The 17,575-nt window shown below is 37.0% G+C and overlaps 1 protein-coding gene across 4 annotated transcripts in view; it reads right to left on the bottom strand.

The window, feature by feature from the left end:
• LCLAT1 (lysocardiolipin acyltransferase 1) overlaps positions 1–17,575 on the bottom strand; it is a 79,648-nt gene that overhangs the window by 22,195 nt on the left and 39,878 nt on the right. For all 4 annotated transcript variants that reach the window (XM_087883110.1, XM_034427966.3, XM_034427967.3 and 1 more), the window contains exon 5: positions 15,879–15,995. In XM_087883110.1, coding sequence (XP_087739236.1) covers positions 15,879–15,995 — 117 coding nt within the window. The remainder of the gene's footprint in view (positions 1–15,878; positions 15,996–17,575) is intronic.

Here is a 17,575-nt window from a genome sequence, read left to right as displayed (position 1 = left end):
AGCTTTCTTGTCTATGGCTTACCAATACTTTCATTTCCAAAAACACTTCTTTAAAAAAGATATGCAAGAAAGCATTTATTTTGCACTATTAGTAATACCAGAAATGGCTTCTGAAATCACCTGTTCAGAAGCAGTTTACAAAAAGGAGGGGAGAAACAGAAAAAGAAAGAACTTAAATTTATGTAGATATGTGTCCCATCTTCATGTTTAACCATCACATAAAAACTAGATAACTGATCTAGCAATAGAAGTTCAAGCCTGCCAAATTTTCTCCACAACAATTTGCATGCTTTTGGTATTATTTTGCAAAATGTGAGAATGGACCCAAGTGCAATGCCAGGCTTTGGGGGAATCTTTTCTATATATGAATTTAACAAATGCCTGCAATTATTCATCTTTACACCTATCCATCTATCATTTAGAAATTGATATATAAATGTCCTACCTCAGAAGAATATCCACCTCAGAAATAATTGCCTTTAGACGGATTTTTCTAGAAATTTAAAGGACGTCCCAATTGAATATTCTTTTTCCTTTCATGTTTACCTCCTAAGAAGGGTTTGCAATGCTATTCCTTGAAAGTGATTTTTCAAAATGCTTTTCAAAGAAATTCTGGTCCCTCTCTCTCTTCTATAGATATTTCTATGCACAAGCACACTGACAAAATTTCCCTTTGGGAGCAGTGCTTCTTGATGGTTCTGCATATGAAAACAGATTCTTACAGGGTTCAGACTGAAAATTTCCCACCTCTACGTTGGAATTTCTATATACAAAGTAGATATTCTGTCTCTGAGCGATCAGCATGCCTTTCATGAATTATGCTCTCGTTTTTTTTTTGATTTTTTTTTTAAACATAAAACAGCATCTTTTTAGAGCAAGGGTTTGATCCGCTATAAAATAAGTATAAATTCCAAATTTCATCAGTTAACATCTTAAAGGAAAAAAAAAAGAAAAAAAGAACAAATCTAAACCCAATTTTTATCATTCAATCTAACATCTTATTCTAACATTTAATATTTTATTATGTAATCACCCTAAATCTTAAACTTCAAATCTAAACAGCTCTTTATAATATTCATTTATCATTTTAACAATCAGTATTTCATATATTTTCCTTACTTCAAAGACTCAAATCAAGTCAATGTTTCTTTTAACTCACATCTAATAATCAACATAAAGTATTTTATTCCTCTCTTAAGAACTTCAAAATCAGTAACTATTCTTCAAAAATATCTCCTTCACTCCTCTTAGGTTTATTTTTAGCTGGATTGCAGCTTAATTAGCTGGTTTCCAGGAATGCTTTCCTCCACTCCTAACCTTATTTGTTGGCTGGATCACAGTTTAGCTTTAACTGCTTTCCAACATTTTCTCCTTCACTCCTCCTAGGTTTATTTTTGGCTGGATAACAGCTTTTCAGCTGTTTTCCAGGAATGCTTCCCTCCACTCCTAATCTATATTTCGCTGGTTCAGTTTAGCTTTAACTGCTCCCCAGTATTGTCTCCTCCTCTCCTCCTAAGTTTATTTTTAGCTGGTTCACAGCATAATTTGCTGTTTTCCAGGGATGCTTTCCTCCACTCCTTACCTTATATTTAGCTGGTTCACAGTTTAGCTTTAACTGGTCCCCAGCATTGTCTCCTCCACTCCTCCTAAGTTTATTTTTGGCTGGTTTACAGCTTAATTAGCTGTCTTCCAGGGATGCTTTTCTCCACTCCTTACCCTATTATTTGACTGGTTCGCAAACCCATTTATGAATTATGCTCTCATTAAAGTCCTCCACAGATGTATAAATTACTGGATTATTTTTAGGTTTTCATGTTCCAAAATTTGCCATCACTTTGCTATCATACACCTGGAAAAATGGTCTATTTATGTCAAGGTTCAAAAATTAGTAATGTGTTTTTAAATTGTATTAGTATTTTCCCATTTACAGAAATATTTCCAAATCCATATAACTAAATTGAAATGATGCTAAACATAAACATGTCAGTTAAACTGTTTTTCCTTGGGACTAACACAAGCTTTAAAGAGTCATGTATATTTCATTGCTATTCTACGCATGCTATAATTTAAAATGGAAAGTACTGTTGTGCTGAATGACATTAAGTGGATTGTATTTGCACTTAGTTTTCCAGCTGTTTTGCTGTATTAATAATAGAACAGAGGACATGATATATTTCAAATACACTAGTTAAGAAAGAAGTTTTCATTATCATTACAATGTAGATTTCTCACAAGTAAGAGTAACTCACATATCTGGTAGTTAAAAAAGAATTGGTTGCTTTTCAGCTTTTAATCAGATATGCACTAAAAAGGTTATTCTTAATTCCTGCCCTGTTTTTTCCCCCTTCAATGATGCAGGGATAATACACTTTCTCACATAGTTGAGTGGATTATTCTTAGCACACTCAGGCCAAATATATCTTGAATCAGAAAATTGCACTAAACAGGCTGATTTTAGCTAAATATAACTTGTTGGTTGGGGAAATGTAGTTTTAGAACATAAGCAAAAACAAAATTCAAATTACAAGATACTCAAGCTGCTGACAAAGATGTGAGAGACTTGGCTCTATTTTCTATAGTCATCTGTTTAAAAAAAATAAAAATAAAAAGAGGGATTGTAAGTTGTTAACACAAGTTCGACTCCTTACAATTATTTGGATAAATTTTGTTAGTTCCAGCAAATACATTCTGCTCTGTCAGCTATGCTGAAAATAAATCAAAGCAATGTGGTTTGCAGAAGCCAAGGATTTTTGGCAGGAGGTGAAGAGCAGAATTTGAGATTCTGCAAATGTAACATATGTATGATAATGAACAGGCAAAATTAAAGACTAAATGGAGAAAATGGAACCACTGTCTCTGTCAGCCAATATTCAAAGGCATAGCCCTTATTTACTGAGTTGTGCCATCAGGCATCTTTTCATATGTTATGTTCTACAAGAAAGCACACCCATCTGTAAGAGGCTTAGAAAATGGCCTTTGATAAGTTATATTCTATACCTTTCTATTGATTTTTAAATCTGAGTAGAATTGATAGTCTAACTTACTGACCGATTGACTGAATAAATGTTTTAAAGCAGTTCTATTAAAACTGTAAGAGGAAGAGAGGCACAAAATGTTTAGAATTGAAAATACCTTAAATGTTTATGTTTGAGACAAAATATGCACCTGACAAAGATCCTGAGCATGTGCTTCATTGACCAGATACAGTAATGAAACACCAACAATATCAGCAAGCAAATAAAATGAAAGTGAAATGTTAGGATGTAGGTTAAATTGGATTAGATATGATCTGGACTGAATTAGGCATAATCTGAATGTTTTGGAAAACAAGTGCAAAGGGGGGAAATGAAGATTTTCATAGACCTTTTTTTACAATAGGCATACTATATATAGGAGCCTTTTCTAGGGATTTGCAGCTGTTTTGAGTTATTTTCTCAGCTAATGCATAAGCAGATGCATAAGGAAGTAAGGTATTTTAAGATCAAGTTCAATAATAAAATCCTCCAACTCCTGCTACCAATTACTAAAATTTAACAAGACTTCAGCAGCATCTTACAATTGTTGCAGTTACTAAGCTTAAAAAGTTATCACACTTGTCTTGAAAAATACTGCATGCTGGATTGATTACTTTTTCATATGCAGGATTTATCCAGCAGAGTAATTGGTACCTTCTGAATCTTTCTTCTTTATTGGATGTAACTTAATATCTCTGTCTCTATCCCAGAACACAATTGGTCAAATAAATTTGATTAAAAAAATGTTTAATAAAATATCTGTTTTGTAAGAGTAAAACTAAATTGAAGTTTGTTTTCCAAACTCTTTATTTTGTGATCTATATTTAGGGAGAGAGAATGATTTCTGGCTCCAGGGTAACATTTTCCCAAGCATCTCTGCCCTTTTTGTTTTAACTTTTCAACTTCTGTAACTATGGCAACATGTAACCAGAATAAATACGCTTATATTTTAAGAACTCTTCAGGAAAATCTATCAGACTGAAAAATGTAAGTCAGCTCAAAATAGACCAAAATATGTGCAAGTCGGGAATAAAAGGGAAGAGGAAAAAAAATTGAGGCACATTCTGCTTTTCAAGGTAGCTAGAATCAGCAAATTAAATTCAGTGTCAATATATAAGGCAAGAAACACATTTAGGATATAAATGAAAAGCAAACATAATGCTAATGCAGGAAAGTAAAGTTTTAAATTTCATGTATTGGCAAAAATGTATTGTGAGCATAGTTGTCCTCTAGGGGCCAGTACTGTTATACTGAAGAAAAAGACAAACATTATTTTAAATAAAAGAGCTATAGAAAGATAAAGCTTTCCCTCCAATGAATTTGTATATCTACAGATTGTTTAAGCCTAGCAATATGCAATAAGAGAGGAGCTTATAATGTGAGGGTTATAATGTGCAAATATAAGAGAGGGTCATAATGTGCAAATATTATAGATGATAGTGTCTTCTGTCAACAGCCATTTTTTGGGTCTGCACTACATATAAATTATTATCTAAATAACCTGTACACAGAACACTTTTAAGGCCAGGGACACTGTTTACAGAAAAGCAGGGAAGCAATTCAGACATTCATATATTTCATATCCCAATAAGCCAAGTTCAAAGAAATCTCTTAACTATAACATAATATAGTAATATGATTTTGACTCATTTTTGTTTCCCCCCCAAAAAAACAGTTATAGCCAGGAGGTGTTACATTACTTGCTCTCTTCTGCACACTAAAATCTCTGTCATTTGCCTTATCACAAATGCAAAGGAAAAAAGTTTTCCAAGTTCTTCAGACTTGTAGAAGCATCATTTTAAATCTATTTTCTTTCTAAGATGGACCATCTCCCATAGGAACTTTCCTACAATTATCCTTGGAGCTCCTTAACAGAACTCCGACTGATAGTTTTCCTCTTGAGGTTATACAGTCAGGTCCATAAATATTGGGACATCGACACAATTCTAACATCTTTGGCTCTATACACCACCACAATGGAGTTGGAATGAAACAAACACAATGTGCTTTAACTGCAGACTGCCAGCTTTAATTTGAGGGTACGTACATCCAACTCGGGTGAACGGTGTAGGACTTACAGCAGTTTGTATATGTGCCTCCCACTTTTTAAGGGACCAAAAGTAATGGGACAATTGGCTTCTCAGCTGTTCCATGGCCAGGTGTGTGATATTCCCTCATTACCCCAATTACAATGTGCAGATAAAAGGCCCAGAGTTCATTTCAAGTGTGCTATTTGCATTTGGAATCTGTTGCTGTCAACTCTCAAGATGAGATCCAAAGAGCTGTCACTATCAGTGAAGCAAGCCATCATTAGGCTGAAGAAACAAAACAAACCCATCAGAGAGATAGCAAGAACATTAGGCGTGGCCAAAACAACTGTTTGAAACATTCTCAAAAAGAAGGAATGCACCGGTGAGCTCAGCAACACCAAAAGACCCGAGAGACCACGGAAAACAAGTGTGGTGGATGACCGAAGAATTCTTTCCCTGGTGAAGAAAACACCCTTCACAACAGTTGGCCAGATCAAGAACACTCTCCAGGAGGTAGGTGTATGTGTGTCAAAGTCAACAATCAAGAGAAGACTTCACCAGAGTGAATACAGAGGGTTCACCACAAGATGTAAACCATTGATGAGCCTCAAAAACAGGAAGGCCAGATTAGAGTTTGCCAAACAACATCTAACAAAGCCTTCACAGTTCTGGAACAAGATCCTATGGACAGATGAGACCAAGATCAACTTGTACCAGAGTGATGGGAAGAGAAGAGTATGGAGAAGGAAAGGAATTGCTCATGATCCTAAGCATACCACCTCATCAGTGAAGCATGGTGGTGGTAGTGTCATGGCGTGGGCATGTATGGCTGCCAATGGAACTGGTTCTCTTGTATTTATTGATGATGTGACTGCTGACAAAAGCAGCAGGATGAATTCTGAAGTGTTTCGGGCAATATTATCTGCTCACATTCAGCCAAATGCTGCAGAACTCATTGGATAGCGCTTCACAGTGCAGATGGACAATGACCCAAAGCATACTGCAAAAGTAACCAAAGAGTTTTTGAACAGACAGAAGTGGAATGTTATGCAATGGCCAAATCAATCACCTGACCTGAATCCCATTGAGCATGCATTTCACTTGCTGAAGACAAAACTGAAGGGAAAATGCCCCAAGAACAAGCAGGAACTGAAGACAGTTGCAGTAGAGGCCTGGCAGAGCATCACCAGGGATGAAACCCAGCGTCTGGTGATGTCTATGCGTTCCAGACTTCAGGCTGTGATTGACTGCAAAGGATTTGCAACCAAATATTAAGAAGGGAAAGTTTGATTTATGATTATTATTCTGTCCCATTACTTTTGGTCCCTTAACAAGTGGGAGGCACATATGCAAACTGCTGTAAGTCCTACACCGTTCACCTGAGTTGGATGTACATACCCTTAAATTAAAGCTGACAGTCTGCAGTTAAAGCACATTGTGTTTGTTTCATTCCAACTCCATTGTGGTGGTGTATAGAGCCAAAGATGTTAGAATTGTGTCGATGTCCCAATATTTATGGACCTGACTGTAGGTGACCTTTCTCTAAGGCAAACATGAGAAAGAAGTAAGGGGCTTGTTTTTTTTTTTTTTTTAAAGAATACAGAATAACAGAGTTGGAAGGTATTCCAGTCCAACCCCCTACTCAAGAAGGAGACCCTATGCCATTCCAGACAAATGGCTATCTAGAGCAGGTCCTATTCATCCCCTGGCTTGAATTTCCCCTAAAATTGCTCTAAATAAAATGTCTCCCTAGAGATTTGGTTTTGTTTTCTGGCTCTCATAATTTTAACAGAAAGGGAAGCATTTGCCTCAACAAAGCAAAGCAACTAGGGATGCAAGCAGAAAAGCTAGAAGGGTTGGGTTTTTTGTTTTTTTCTACCTCTAAACTGCACCCAGCCCTTGCCATTATGATGCTACTGCAGTCGATATTCATTTTCCTTAACTTTAATACTGGGAGTAAAGAAGACAATTTTCTATGAATAGCTACTCACTCTGTATTTCTAACTTTCTCTAATTTCTTGGAGCTGCTGTCCTGAGATGATCTCATGAGAAGCAGCTATGCAGAACACATGTGGACAACCTTCCACCCTCTCCTTATCTGGAGACGTTTCAAAGCACAGGTCTATTCATGGTTCTTTGGTCTTTACCATGATTGGTTTTGCAGGCACATTTTCAAAACTATGCCTCTCCTGAAAGTCCTCTTCTAATGCCTTTCCTGATGATGGTCTCACACTCCACAAAACTATTTCATGGCTACTGTATGTACTCCAAATTAGTTTCTTCTATGTATAAGCATATGGATGGTGCTGGAAAAAGTAATTCTCATATTTCTCACAATGGATTCAACTGCATTTTATTTTATTGTTGTGATTGTTCATTGTTCAGTAAATTCCAGGTCTTTGTGATGCAATGCATATTATTTTACCAGTTTATCAGTAGATTCTTCTCTATGTTCTTGTCAGCTCATATATGTTATCAATGATAGAATCTAACTTCCTTATCTTTTGTTAACCTCTTTTTTGATCGACTACAATTTTTTCAAGCATTAGAATGTTCTCCAATGATACATTAGGGATACTACCTTGCATAGAATAGTGTGAACATTTAAATAACACTAACAACTTATACTTGTTCTACAATCAAACAATTATTTCAAATATAAAAGAGGTTATTTTGACTTCAAAATGTTCACATTCAAAAATCATTGCCTTTGGTAGTAATGTGCCAAGTCTCTTCTGTTCTTATGACTGGCAAGGAATATTACATATGGCTATAGTAATGATTAAGGCCAGTAGCCTACTTAATAAAAATGTAATATAAAACATTACCTCATTACAAGGTGTTTCAAAGCTCTAATATATTAGTGGCAAGCATATGTAAGGGAAAGGACAATGACTAATATGCGTATCATGATATCATCATGCAAAAATGAAGAGGTCACTAGATCCTTTTTTGTAACCCCTATTGCGCCTTCCTACAACTCCATGGAACAGTCTACTTGTTGTTTGTTTTTATGTTTTGCTGTTATGCTGTGAATTGCAACGGTTATTGTATATATATATCATGGGTAGCCATATAGGTCTTTTAAATAAATCAATGAACAACTACACCACAGGTCAATTTTCTAAGAAATCTTCCCTGGAATTATTGGAAGTAGGTAAAGTGGCAACCTTGTTCTCCATTTTTGCTTTTGCTTTTTACTACTGTAACCAGAAAAAGTATGGACAAAGGTGAAGTTCTGTTCATAATGACAGTTATCGATTTAATAAAAAATTAAGTCTTTATTATATATATGAAAATATAGCCTTTATTAAAGAGCTAAAGGGAAGCCAAAAGAAGAAAAGGAAAAATGGAAAAAAAAGAACATAGCAATCATTTATGGTAGACTCATCTCGGCTTGTGGTTCTTCAGTCAGAATATGAACACACATGTTCAAAGCTCAAAATTAAACACAGGACCGTCCTGTCTACTTTTTAAAACTCAGCAGAAGACCATGCCATTTCTATCTGATTTCTCAGATTTCTGATTTTTCCAGACTTTATTGTGTCTGTCTGCACCTAGAGTGACAATTTAAGTTTTCATTTACTTCTTCCAGGTGTGAAATCGCCTGGGATGAGATTACATGCCATTCAATACAGATGGTTATCAAGTGAACTTAGTTGGAGAGAACATTCCAAAGTCATGGAATGACCACTGGAAAGACTCAGATCCAAGTTGCCACTCAACACACCAATGTCAAAGGATTTCAGGTCTGTGTCTGCTTGGATTTTGGCAATCCAAGTAGGCATGAGCTGAAATTTTTGGCAGGCAACTCTTTCTGGCAGGTCCTAGAATAAAAGATTACCACTCTGAATGAGACAACCATGACCTGGATTATTGAGAATCTCCATAGATATTCAGAGGAATGTGGGAGGCCCTAGGAGACCTACTATAAACTGTGAATGTCTTTTCCCTCTGGGACTGAAAATCCTGTTTGGCTTATGGCAGGGAGCATTTTCAACTCCTGAGTGGAGAACCACTCACATATAGTCTGTATTTGGCCTCCCAAGTCTTCCCCACTTTCCTGTATCTGGAATTCTGTCACTTAGTAACCTGAGAGATCACTTAATGTCCACAATCTGGAATGCTAGAACTGTGGTTATTAAGGTAAGCAGTTGCATGACATTTCACTTAATGACACGTCGCTCAATGATCAAGATTCCAGTCCAAATTGTAGCTATAATTGGAGGACTACCTGTAGATTAAGCTTCTGACAATTACTATGTCAGAATGCTTTTTATAGACTATAACTTGGCCTTTAATACCATCTTACCAGGCATTCTCACTGAAAAGCTGACTGACCTGAATTTCCCTCCCCTCATTTGTGACTAGATCAAAGACTTCCTGACAGACCATCCACAAACAGTAAGGGCTGGGTCTCTGACATCTTCCACCCTGAAGCTCAGTACAGGGTTCCCTCAGGGCTGCGTGCTCAGCCCCTTCCTATGCTTGCTGTATATCCTTGAATCCATCTAACACCATAAAAAGTTTGCAGATGACACAACAGTGTTGGGGCTTATAACTGGAGGAATCAGCATACAGGGAAGAAGTCCAGAAGGTATCCACATAGTGTTCAAAAAACAACTTACATCTAAATACTAGCAAGACAAAGGAGATGGTGCTAAATTTCTGGAAGCACAGAAAGGAACCTGCCCCATTGTATATTGAGGGGGACTGTGTGTACAGGGTTTCCTCTTTTGAATTCTTGGGAGTGCTCCTTAGTCAAGATCTCACCTGGAAAAACAACACGTCCCTGGTGGTTAGTAAGGCTCAACAGAGACTTCATTTCCTTAAGAGTCCTGAGGAAAAATCAGGTGGAACAACGGCTGATGACTTCTTTCTATCGGTCTACAATAGAAAGTGTCCTCACATTCTGTATAACAGTATGGTATGCTGGTCTAACAGCCGCAGACAGGAAGGCATTACAGAGAGTGATCAATTAGGCACAAGAAACCATCGGTCGCCCTCTAACACCACTAGATGACATCGCCAGGTCTCACTGTTTCAGCAAAGTAAGGAAGATACTTAGGGATGATTCACACCCTGGCCAGTGCCTCTTTTTGCTTCTACCATTGGGCAGAAGACATCAAAGCATAGCCAGCAGAACAAACAGGTTTAAAAACAGCTTCTACCCATGGGCTGTCAGACTCTTAAACGCAATCACAATCACTCAACGCACATATGGAAACATATGACTAGTCTTTTTTCCCCAATTACTTGTACAGGGATTATTCTCTATACTATTTATGTTGTTTTGTATTTCTGTTATGGATTGCACCAGAGAGGCTAAATCAATTTTGTTGTATATATGATGTACAATGACAATAAAGGCTATACCATACTATACTACTATTAAGCATTAGGAAGTAAAATATCATATTTTAACTTAGGGAACATTAGGCTTTTGCTAGCCTGTGGCACCAAGCTGATACTCATATTCAAATACTTCCTCAGCATTTTAATGGTACACATAATAGAGACATGTCTGGCACAATGGTTAATTCATCCAAACAACAGACTATAATACAAACTAAATATAGCTCTTGACAAATAAAATGAATTTTTGTGAAGTTTTAAGGAATTACACCTTTGATGACATTATGGAATAATGACGCTACATCTAGTTATTAGAGACAAACAGGTAAAAATAAATATTTATTCAACAATCATTATTGGAGCTATCTACAGGAGGAGATACCAGTAAATATGATAATTAATAGGCACAGGACAAATTGCCCATTTCTCATTGGATGGGTACAGTTTTTCCTTCTACCTTTCAATTTTACTTTTTTTTTGCCCATAAAAAGCACTTCCCCATTTGGTCTTTTTGAATACTGAATTGGTCACTTCCCATCCTAGAATACTCTCATATGCATAGTAATGTATAACCTTCATTTCCTTGTACATGATCTGTCCATTTAGAGATAGTTATTTCTCCCCACATGACATTTTCCTTCTTCTCCAAAGAACTATTTTTGGAGTAACATAATGCACATATAAGCCTGAAGAGAATGGATATCAGCCCAAGGATGGGAAAACTTTCATGAGCTAAACATTATTCACAGAAAAGCTTGAGACATTTAAGGTTATCGTTCTTGTGCATGGGATCTTTTTAAAGAGATCTGCCATTATATTAAAAGTTTCATGATAATAACCTAAAGACTAATAAACAAATTCCCATTCAATCACTAGCGATATGACAGCTACCATTCCAACATTTGCTTGACTGATTTTCCATTCATTTTCCTGTTTGAAAGAGCAGAAGCTAATACATGGAAATTTGTCTCCACTGAAACTTTTCTATTTCCCAGAGCTATACTGAACTTCATTCCTTTATGTGCCTTAGATAGAGAAGATCCAGTGCAGACATATTTCTTAATAAATAAAATGACATTATTCCACTGAAACAAGTGGAATTTTATGCCATGTAATGATATTAACCAGAATTTTAGCTCTTTCATACATTTCAGAAAAAAGAGGATATTAATATATATAAACAAAAGACTTGATTAGTTGTACTGTCTTGCATGCAGCAGGTACCTGAATAAACTTCATGTAATAAAAATGTACCCAAGACACATCGGGGAAAGAGAATATGAATCAACTACCTTCCTATAATGGCTCTGATTCAGAAGAGGAAAAGGATTCATGATCTCATTGCTAACATATGATGAATAATGGAAAAGCAAGTCAACTTCCAAAATACATACATTTTTGTTGCATTAATTATACTAATACTTTTGACTCTGTAAACACAGTAAGGTCTTTGCCTTGGCTCTATTTTTGTACCAAGTAACTGTAGCCCCAACTTGTTTTGTATTGTTTTATTACATTGAAATCCACCCAGAGTTCAGAGTCAGGCAGCACCCAAATTTAAATAAACAGGATTACATTTAAACACTTCCCACACTATCTACCTATTGAAAAAAATGTATGATGTTCAGTAAAGAAAGGTTGGAATTGTATACATATCACTCAAAAGAGGGAAACATGTACATTAAGGTTCCATGTACAGTCACCCAATTTACTTTGTTTTTTTTTAAAAAAATGATTTATATGCCGCCCTTCTCCGGAGACTCAGGGCGGCTTACAAAGTGCTCAGCAATAGCCTTCATCCTTTTGTATATTTATACAAAATCAGCTTATTGCCCCACAACTGGGTCCTCAATTTACCTACCTTAGAAAGGATGGAAGGCTGAATCAACCTTGAGCCTTGGCGAGATTCGAACCTGCAGTAATTGCAGGCAGCTGGTCTTAATAACCAGCTTAATAACAGGGTGCCTTAGACCACTGTACTACTTAACTTACAAGCAAAATGCACCATGGGAAATGATGGACTAGAAGAAATAACAACTGGAATTAAATTTACTTGATGAAGCGTCAATCTCAGACATTCTAGTAATGATACTTAGATGGCTAGAAGTGAAGAAGACTTAAAGAATTTCTTGCTGAAGGTGAAAGAGTATTAAAAACAGACTTTAAGATTATGTCAACAGGCCAATGTAAATAGCAGAGAAGAACCAGCAGTAGTAAAGACTTTAATTTCGTACGTTTAAATTTTCACTATAATAATGAAATAAAAAGCCTTCTTTTAACTGGGAGAAAAACTGTTAGAACTAGACATGGCTGTGAAAACTGAATGAAAACAAACTGATATCTTTAAACTGTGATGCTGAAGTACACTGATTAAAAATAATCCAATAGTCTACAAGAAAAATGAAGAATTCAATCCTAGATGAACAGTGCTCATTTTAAGCACTTATAATGAAGCAAAATAGTAAGATATTTTGAACACATAATAAGAGGACACGGATACTAGAGAAGTGTTTTAGAACATTTAGAAACACCAAAGATCATTGGAAAAGAGGCTAACAGAATACATAATGCCTACATTGTACTTTTTTATATATAAACTTGCACAAATCTATGTAAATTGTTAAAAGCTCATGCAAGCATGAACTTTTAACAACCAAATAACAGTCCCTGACACATGATGGCAAAATGATGTCCACTGAATCACAAAGAGTTGGAAGAGGCTGAACTCATTTTAAATAGCTACAGCATGACGCCCAATATTTAATCTGACAAAACATGAAAAGCATTTGCTATTTGGGAAATTCTATTAATTAATTTATTTATTTTTTTATTTTATTTCCAATTTCTATACCGCCCTTCTCCCTGAGGACTCAGGGCGGTGTACAGCCAAAATTAAAAACATGCAATACAAATATTAAAAACAATTAAAAGATATATAAATTTGGCCCAATTAAAAATCACTACCAATTAAAACATTTAAAAATTTAAAAAATTCTTCTTAAGCCAGCCCGGCTTGCTGGAAAAAATGGGTTTTAAGGACACGACGGAAGGCACTGAGGTCTTGGATTCTCCTTATCTCTGGGGGCAACTGATTCCAGAGGCTGCCCCCACAGAGAAGGCCCTCCCCCTGGAGGTCACCAGCCTGCACTGTTTGGCTGATGGCACCCCGAGGAGGCCCTCTCTGTGGGAGCGCACGGGTCGATGGGAGGTCGTCGGTAGCAGCAGGCAGTCTCGAAGATAGCTAGGCCTTATGCCATGAAGCGCTTTAAAGGTGATAACCAACACCTTGAAGCGCACCCGGAAGACCACCAGGAGCCAGTGCAGCTCACGCAGGAGCGGTGTTACATGGGAGCACCATGCTGCTCCCGTCACTACCCGCGCTGCTGAGTTCTGGACCAGTTGGAGCCTCCGGGTGCTCTTCAAGGGGAGCCCCATGTAGAGTGTATTGCAGTAGTCAAGGTGGGAGGTGACGAGGGCATGAGTGACTGTGCACAGGGAATCCTGATCAAGAAAGGGCCGCAACTGGCAAATCAGGCGAACCTGACAAAAGGTCCCCCTGGTTACAGCCGTCAGATGTTCCTCCAGGAGGACTCCCAGATTGCGAGCCCTCTCTGTGGGGGCCAACGACTCGCCCCCAATAGTCAGTGATGGAGTCAACTGACTATATCGGGATGCCAGGAGCCACAGCCACTCAGTCTTGGAAGGGTTGAGCTTGAGCCTATTCCTCCCCATCCAGATCCGCACAGCCTCCAGGCACTGGGACATCACTTCAAGGGCATCATTGGGGTGGCCTGTGGTGGAGATGTACAGCTGGGTGTCATCAGCGTACTGGTGGTATCTCATCCCGAAGTCACGGATGATCTCGCCCAGCGGCTTCACATAAATGTTGAACAGAAGGGGCGAGAGGACTGATCCCTGCGGCACTCCACAAATGAGAGGCCTCGAGGTCGACCTCTGCCCCCCTGCCAACACAAACTGCGACCTGTCGGAGAGAAAGGAGGAGAATCACCGTAACACGGTGCCTCCCACCCCCAACTCTTCCAGCCGGTGCAGCATGATACCATGGTCGATGGTATCAAAAGCCGCTGAGAGGTCTAACAGGACCAGAACAGAGGAGCAACCCCTGTCCCAAGCCCTCCAGAGATCATCAACCAACGCGACCAATGCCGTTTCCGTGCTGTGCCCAGACCTGAAACCCGACTGGAACGGATCTAGATAGGATGTTTCCTCCAGGAATTGCGGAAACTGTCGCGCAACCACACTCTCAACAACCTTCGCCATGAAGCATTATTAAATTAAATTTAAGTGCAGTCCTCGACCTAAAAAAAGGTTCCATCTTTGCATCTTCCTCCCAGACAGCAAGACTCTACTTCTCCTCAATTCTCTTTGAGATCATTAGTTCCTTGCTAGTAGTAGCAACGATACTTCCCCGTGTCTTAATGATTGCTGAATATCTCTTTTTCCCATTACCAACAGAAGTAGGGAAACACTGATGCCTTCCCTCAGAGTATTGTAACTTCATGGAAAAATGGCCAAAGCATTCTGGGGCAGCATAAAAAATGATTCAATCTTCATCTAGCCCATAGTTGCCAACCCATAATTTGGCAACCGACAATCTAGAAAATATAAGTGGCCAGTTATTGTACGTGTCAATGCTGAACTAAACCTGGCAGAAGCCATTTTCCTAGTTCATCGTTGCCACACACTAAATGAGAGGGCAGGAGGTTGGAATGCTTTGCTAGATTCAAAATAGATCTTTCTCATGGGAACCACGGTCATCTCCCAGGTAATGGGAAGAGGAGGAGGAGAGTGCTTGAGGAGCCCGTCAATTAACCTAATTGGCCAACGTGACTAGTGACGTTTCGGGAAGGGGTTATTGCTGGCCTTAATTATGCCAAAACTGTGGGAAAGATTCAGAGTTGGTTTTTCACTAAGCGTGCCAATATGATGTATCTAATAAAGAAGTTCTTTGAGGAAATGAGTGGCCTCGGAGTTCTGATTTGCCTGGGATCGTTAGTCAGAACCTCAACATTAAGTTGCTTTTATGGTTCACCTCACCAAAGACGCTATAAATGACTTTGAATAGTAACATTAAGTTGTGGATAATACTGTTTTGACATTATAACAATCTCATTGTTGCCAGATAAGGCAGAAAACTGCAAGAAAACTTACAAAAGTATATTTTGCCTCAATACCAAACTTAATGTAGGTATTTCCTTACCTCAGAATGCAAAATTCACTTAGAAAATGAAAGCAATTTAATATGACACAATGCTGGCAACTTAATTGGAAGTGATCAAATTACTTCCTATTTCAAGCATGGAAAAAGTTTCCCTGAGTAAATAAGAAAGGAAATCTATTGAAACACACAAACCTTTTAAAAAGATATTTTAGAGCAAGAATTCGAAATAATTAGCCACCAACAGCATTTCTCATCTCAAATACATTATTTTGAAAAGAGCATCTGAACATGCATTACCATCTCTTAAACGATCCACTATAAAAGTGAAGCCTGTAGTTCTTGGGTGCAAGACATATTCATACTTCTGAAGTCCATTTTTTTCAGCAAATGTATCACTGCGGGCTTTAGTTTCATCTACAGAAAAAAGTAGAAGGAAAAACAATTATTAAATGCGTTAAATTTCACCATTACAGAGAACATCACTAGAATAAAGGATCAAAGAGGTTATAATAGAATGCATTTATTTCAATAAAAATCATCACAAAATACTTCTTTCACTTTCTTATATAAATATAGACACAAGTTTTACTCCCAAAGTCCAATTCTTAGAATGCAGAATACAACTGTCAGGAGAGAGCAGCAGTCATGGTTTGCCTTGGTCCAAAAGGGTTTCAAAAATTGCAGGACCAAGTCCCAAAGGTTGAATCAGCAACAACACCTAGAACCTATCTATTAGGTTTTACAGGATAACAGATTCAGGACCCCAATGTTATATTTATTAGACGTTATTTCTGCTTTTCGTTAAGAATAAATAGGTAATGAAGCACAGCAAGTAGGAATCTAGGAGTCCATACAGATAAGCAGTATGTGAGAAAACCTTGCAAATTTAGATATTAATTTCCATTAACCAAGAAGCACAAATTGTTGTTTTTTTAATGAAAAACTCAATCTTCCGAACAGCCTACAAGATTGCCTCTTTCAAATCCAACAAGAAGAATGAAAGCACTATGTTAAGTTCAAAAACTAAATTTTGTTAGTATGCTTTTTATGAACAGGAAATGTTTGGGACATTATGCATCCAGAGAGAATAATATAATGAGAAACAGCAGTAGCAAAGAGCAATGATACATGTCAGGACTTGTGAGGAAGTACAATCTTCTCTATTCAGTATATTAACATTAAAAACCAAATCAAACCAAACAATAGAACTCTTTAAAACAAGTTTCTTTTTTCTTTTCCTATACTTAAATAGAATAATATTATCACCATCCTTAAAAGTATGAAAAACAATTAAGAATGCCTGAAAAACTAATAAAATAATGCAAAAAAATAAAAGCTGAAGATAAAATGTTACATATTTTTTCACTTTAAACATTTTAAATTAAATTTATATGACACAGAAAATTATAGATAAAACAACTTAGTATGATATAAAATCGTGCCAAAAAGATCTTAGACGTGTTTCATCATAAATATTCTACTAATTCTATTATCAGATTTCCAAAAATATTTTTCCACTATTTATTTAATACAAGCAAAAGTAAACATTTAACTTTACTTATTTATTCTAGTCATTACTACGCACAAAGATGTGAAAGAACTACTCTTTACTTAATACTATATAGCATAACTTTGCCTGGCAACACATTATAAGAATGATTTAACTCTCAGACACATAATAAAAATGAAATATTCTTCACTAACTAGTAACCTGGTCAATAGCATTTTGGTTTATACTGAACATGTTGATTAATTCTGGATCTCAGTTGTCTGACTTGATATATAAAGAAATGCTGCTGTAATTGAATAGAAAGAACAAGCAAAAATATTGCCAATTTAAAAAAAACAAACCCAAGACCACCATGATAACTTGCATTTAATTAGAATGTCAGTATTTTTGCCAGCCTGATACTGACACTTTATCTTTTCAACCTTTGTTCACTTCTGTCCTGTGCTGAATTGTTTTTCTTTTAATGACCCTGTAATCCCTTAAT

This window comes from Pantherophis guttatus, chromosome 1, assembly GCF_059756535.1.
Source record: "Pantherophis guttatus breed Tessera chromosome 1, ASM5975653v1, whole genome shotgun sequence".
Lineage (NCBI taxonomy): Eukaryota > Metazoa > Chordata > Lepidosauria > Squamata > Colubridae > Pantherophis > Pantherophis guttatus.
The sequence above is the reverse complement of the archived record's forward strand: the minus strand, read 5'-3'. Positions and strand labels throughout refer to the sequence as shown.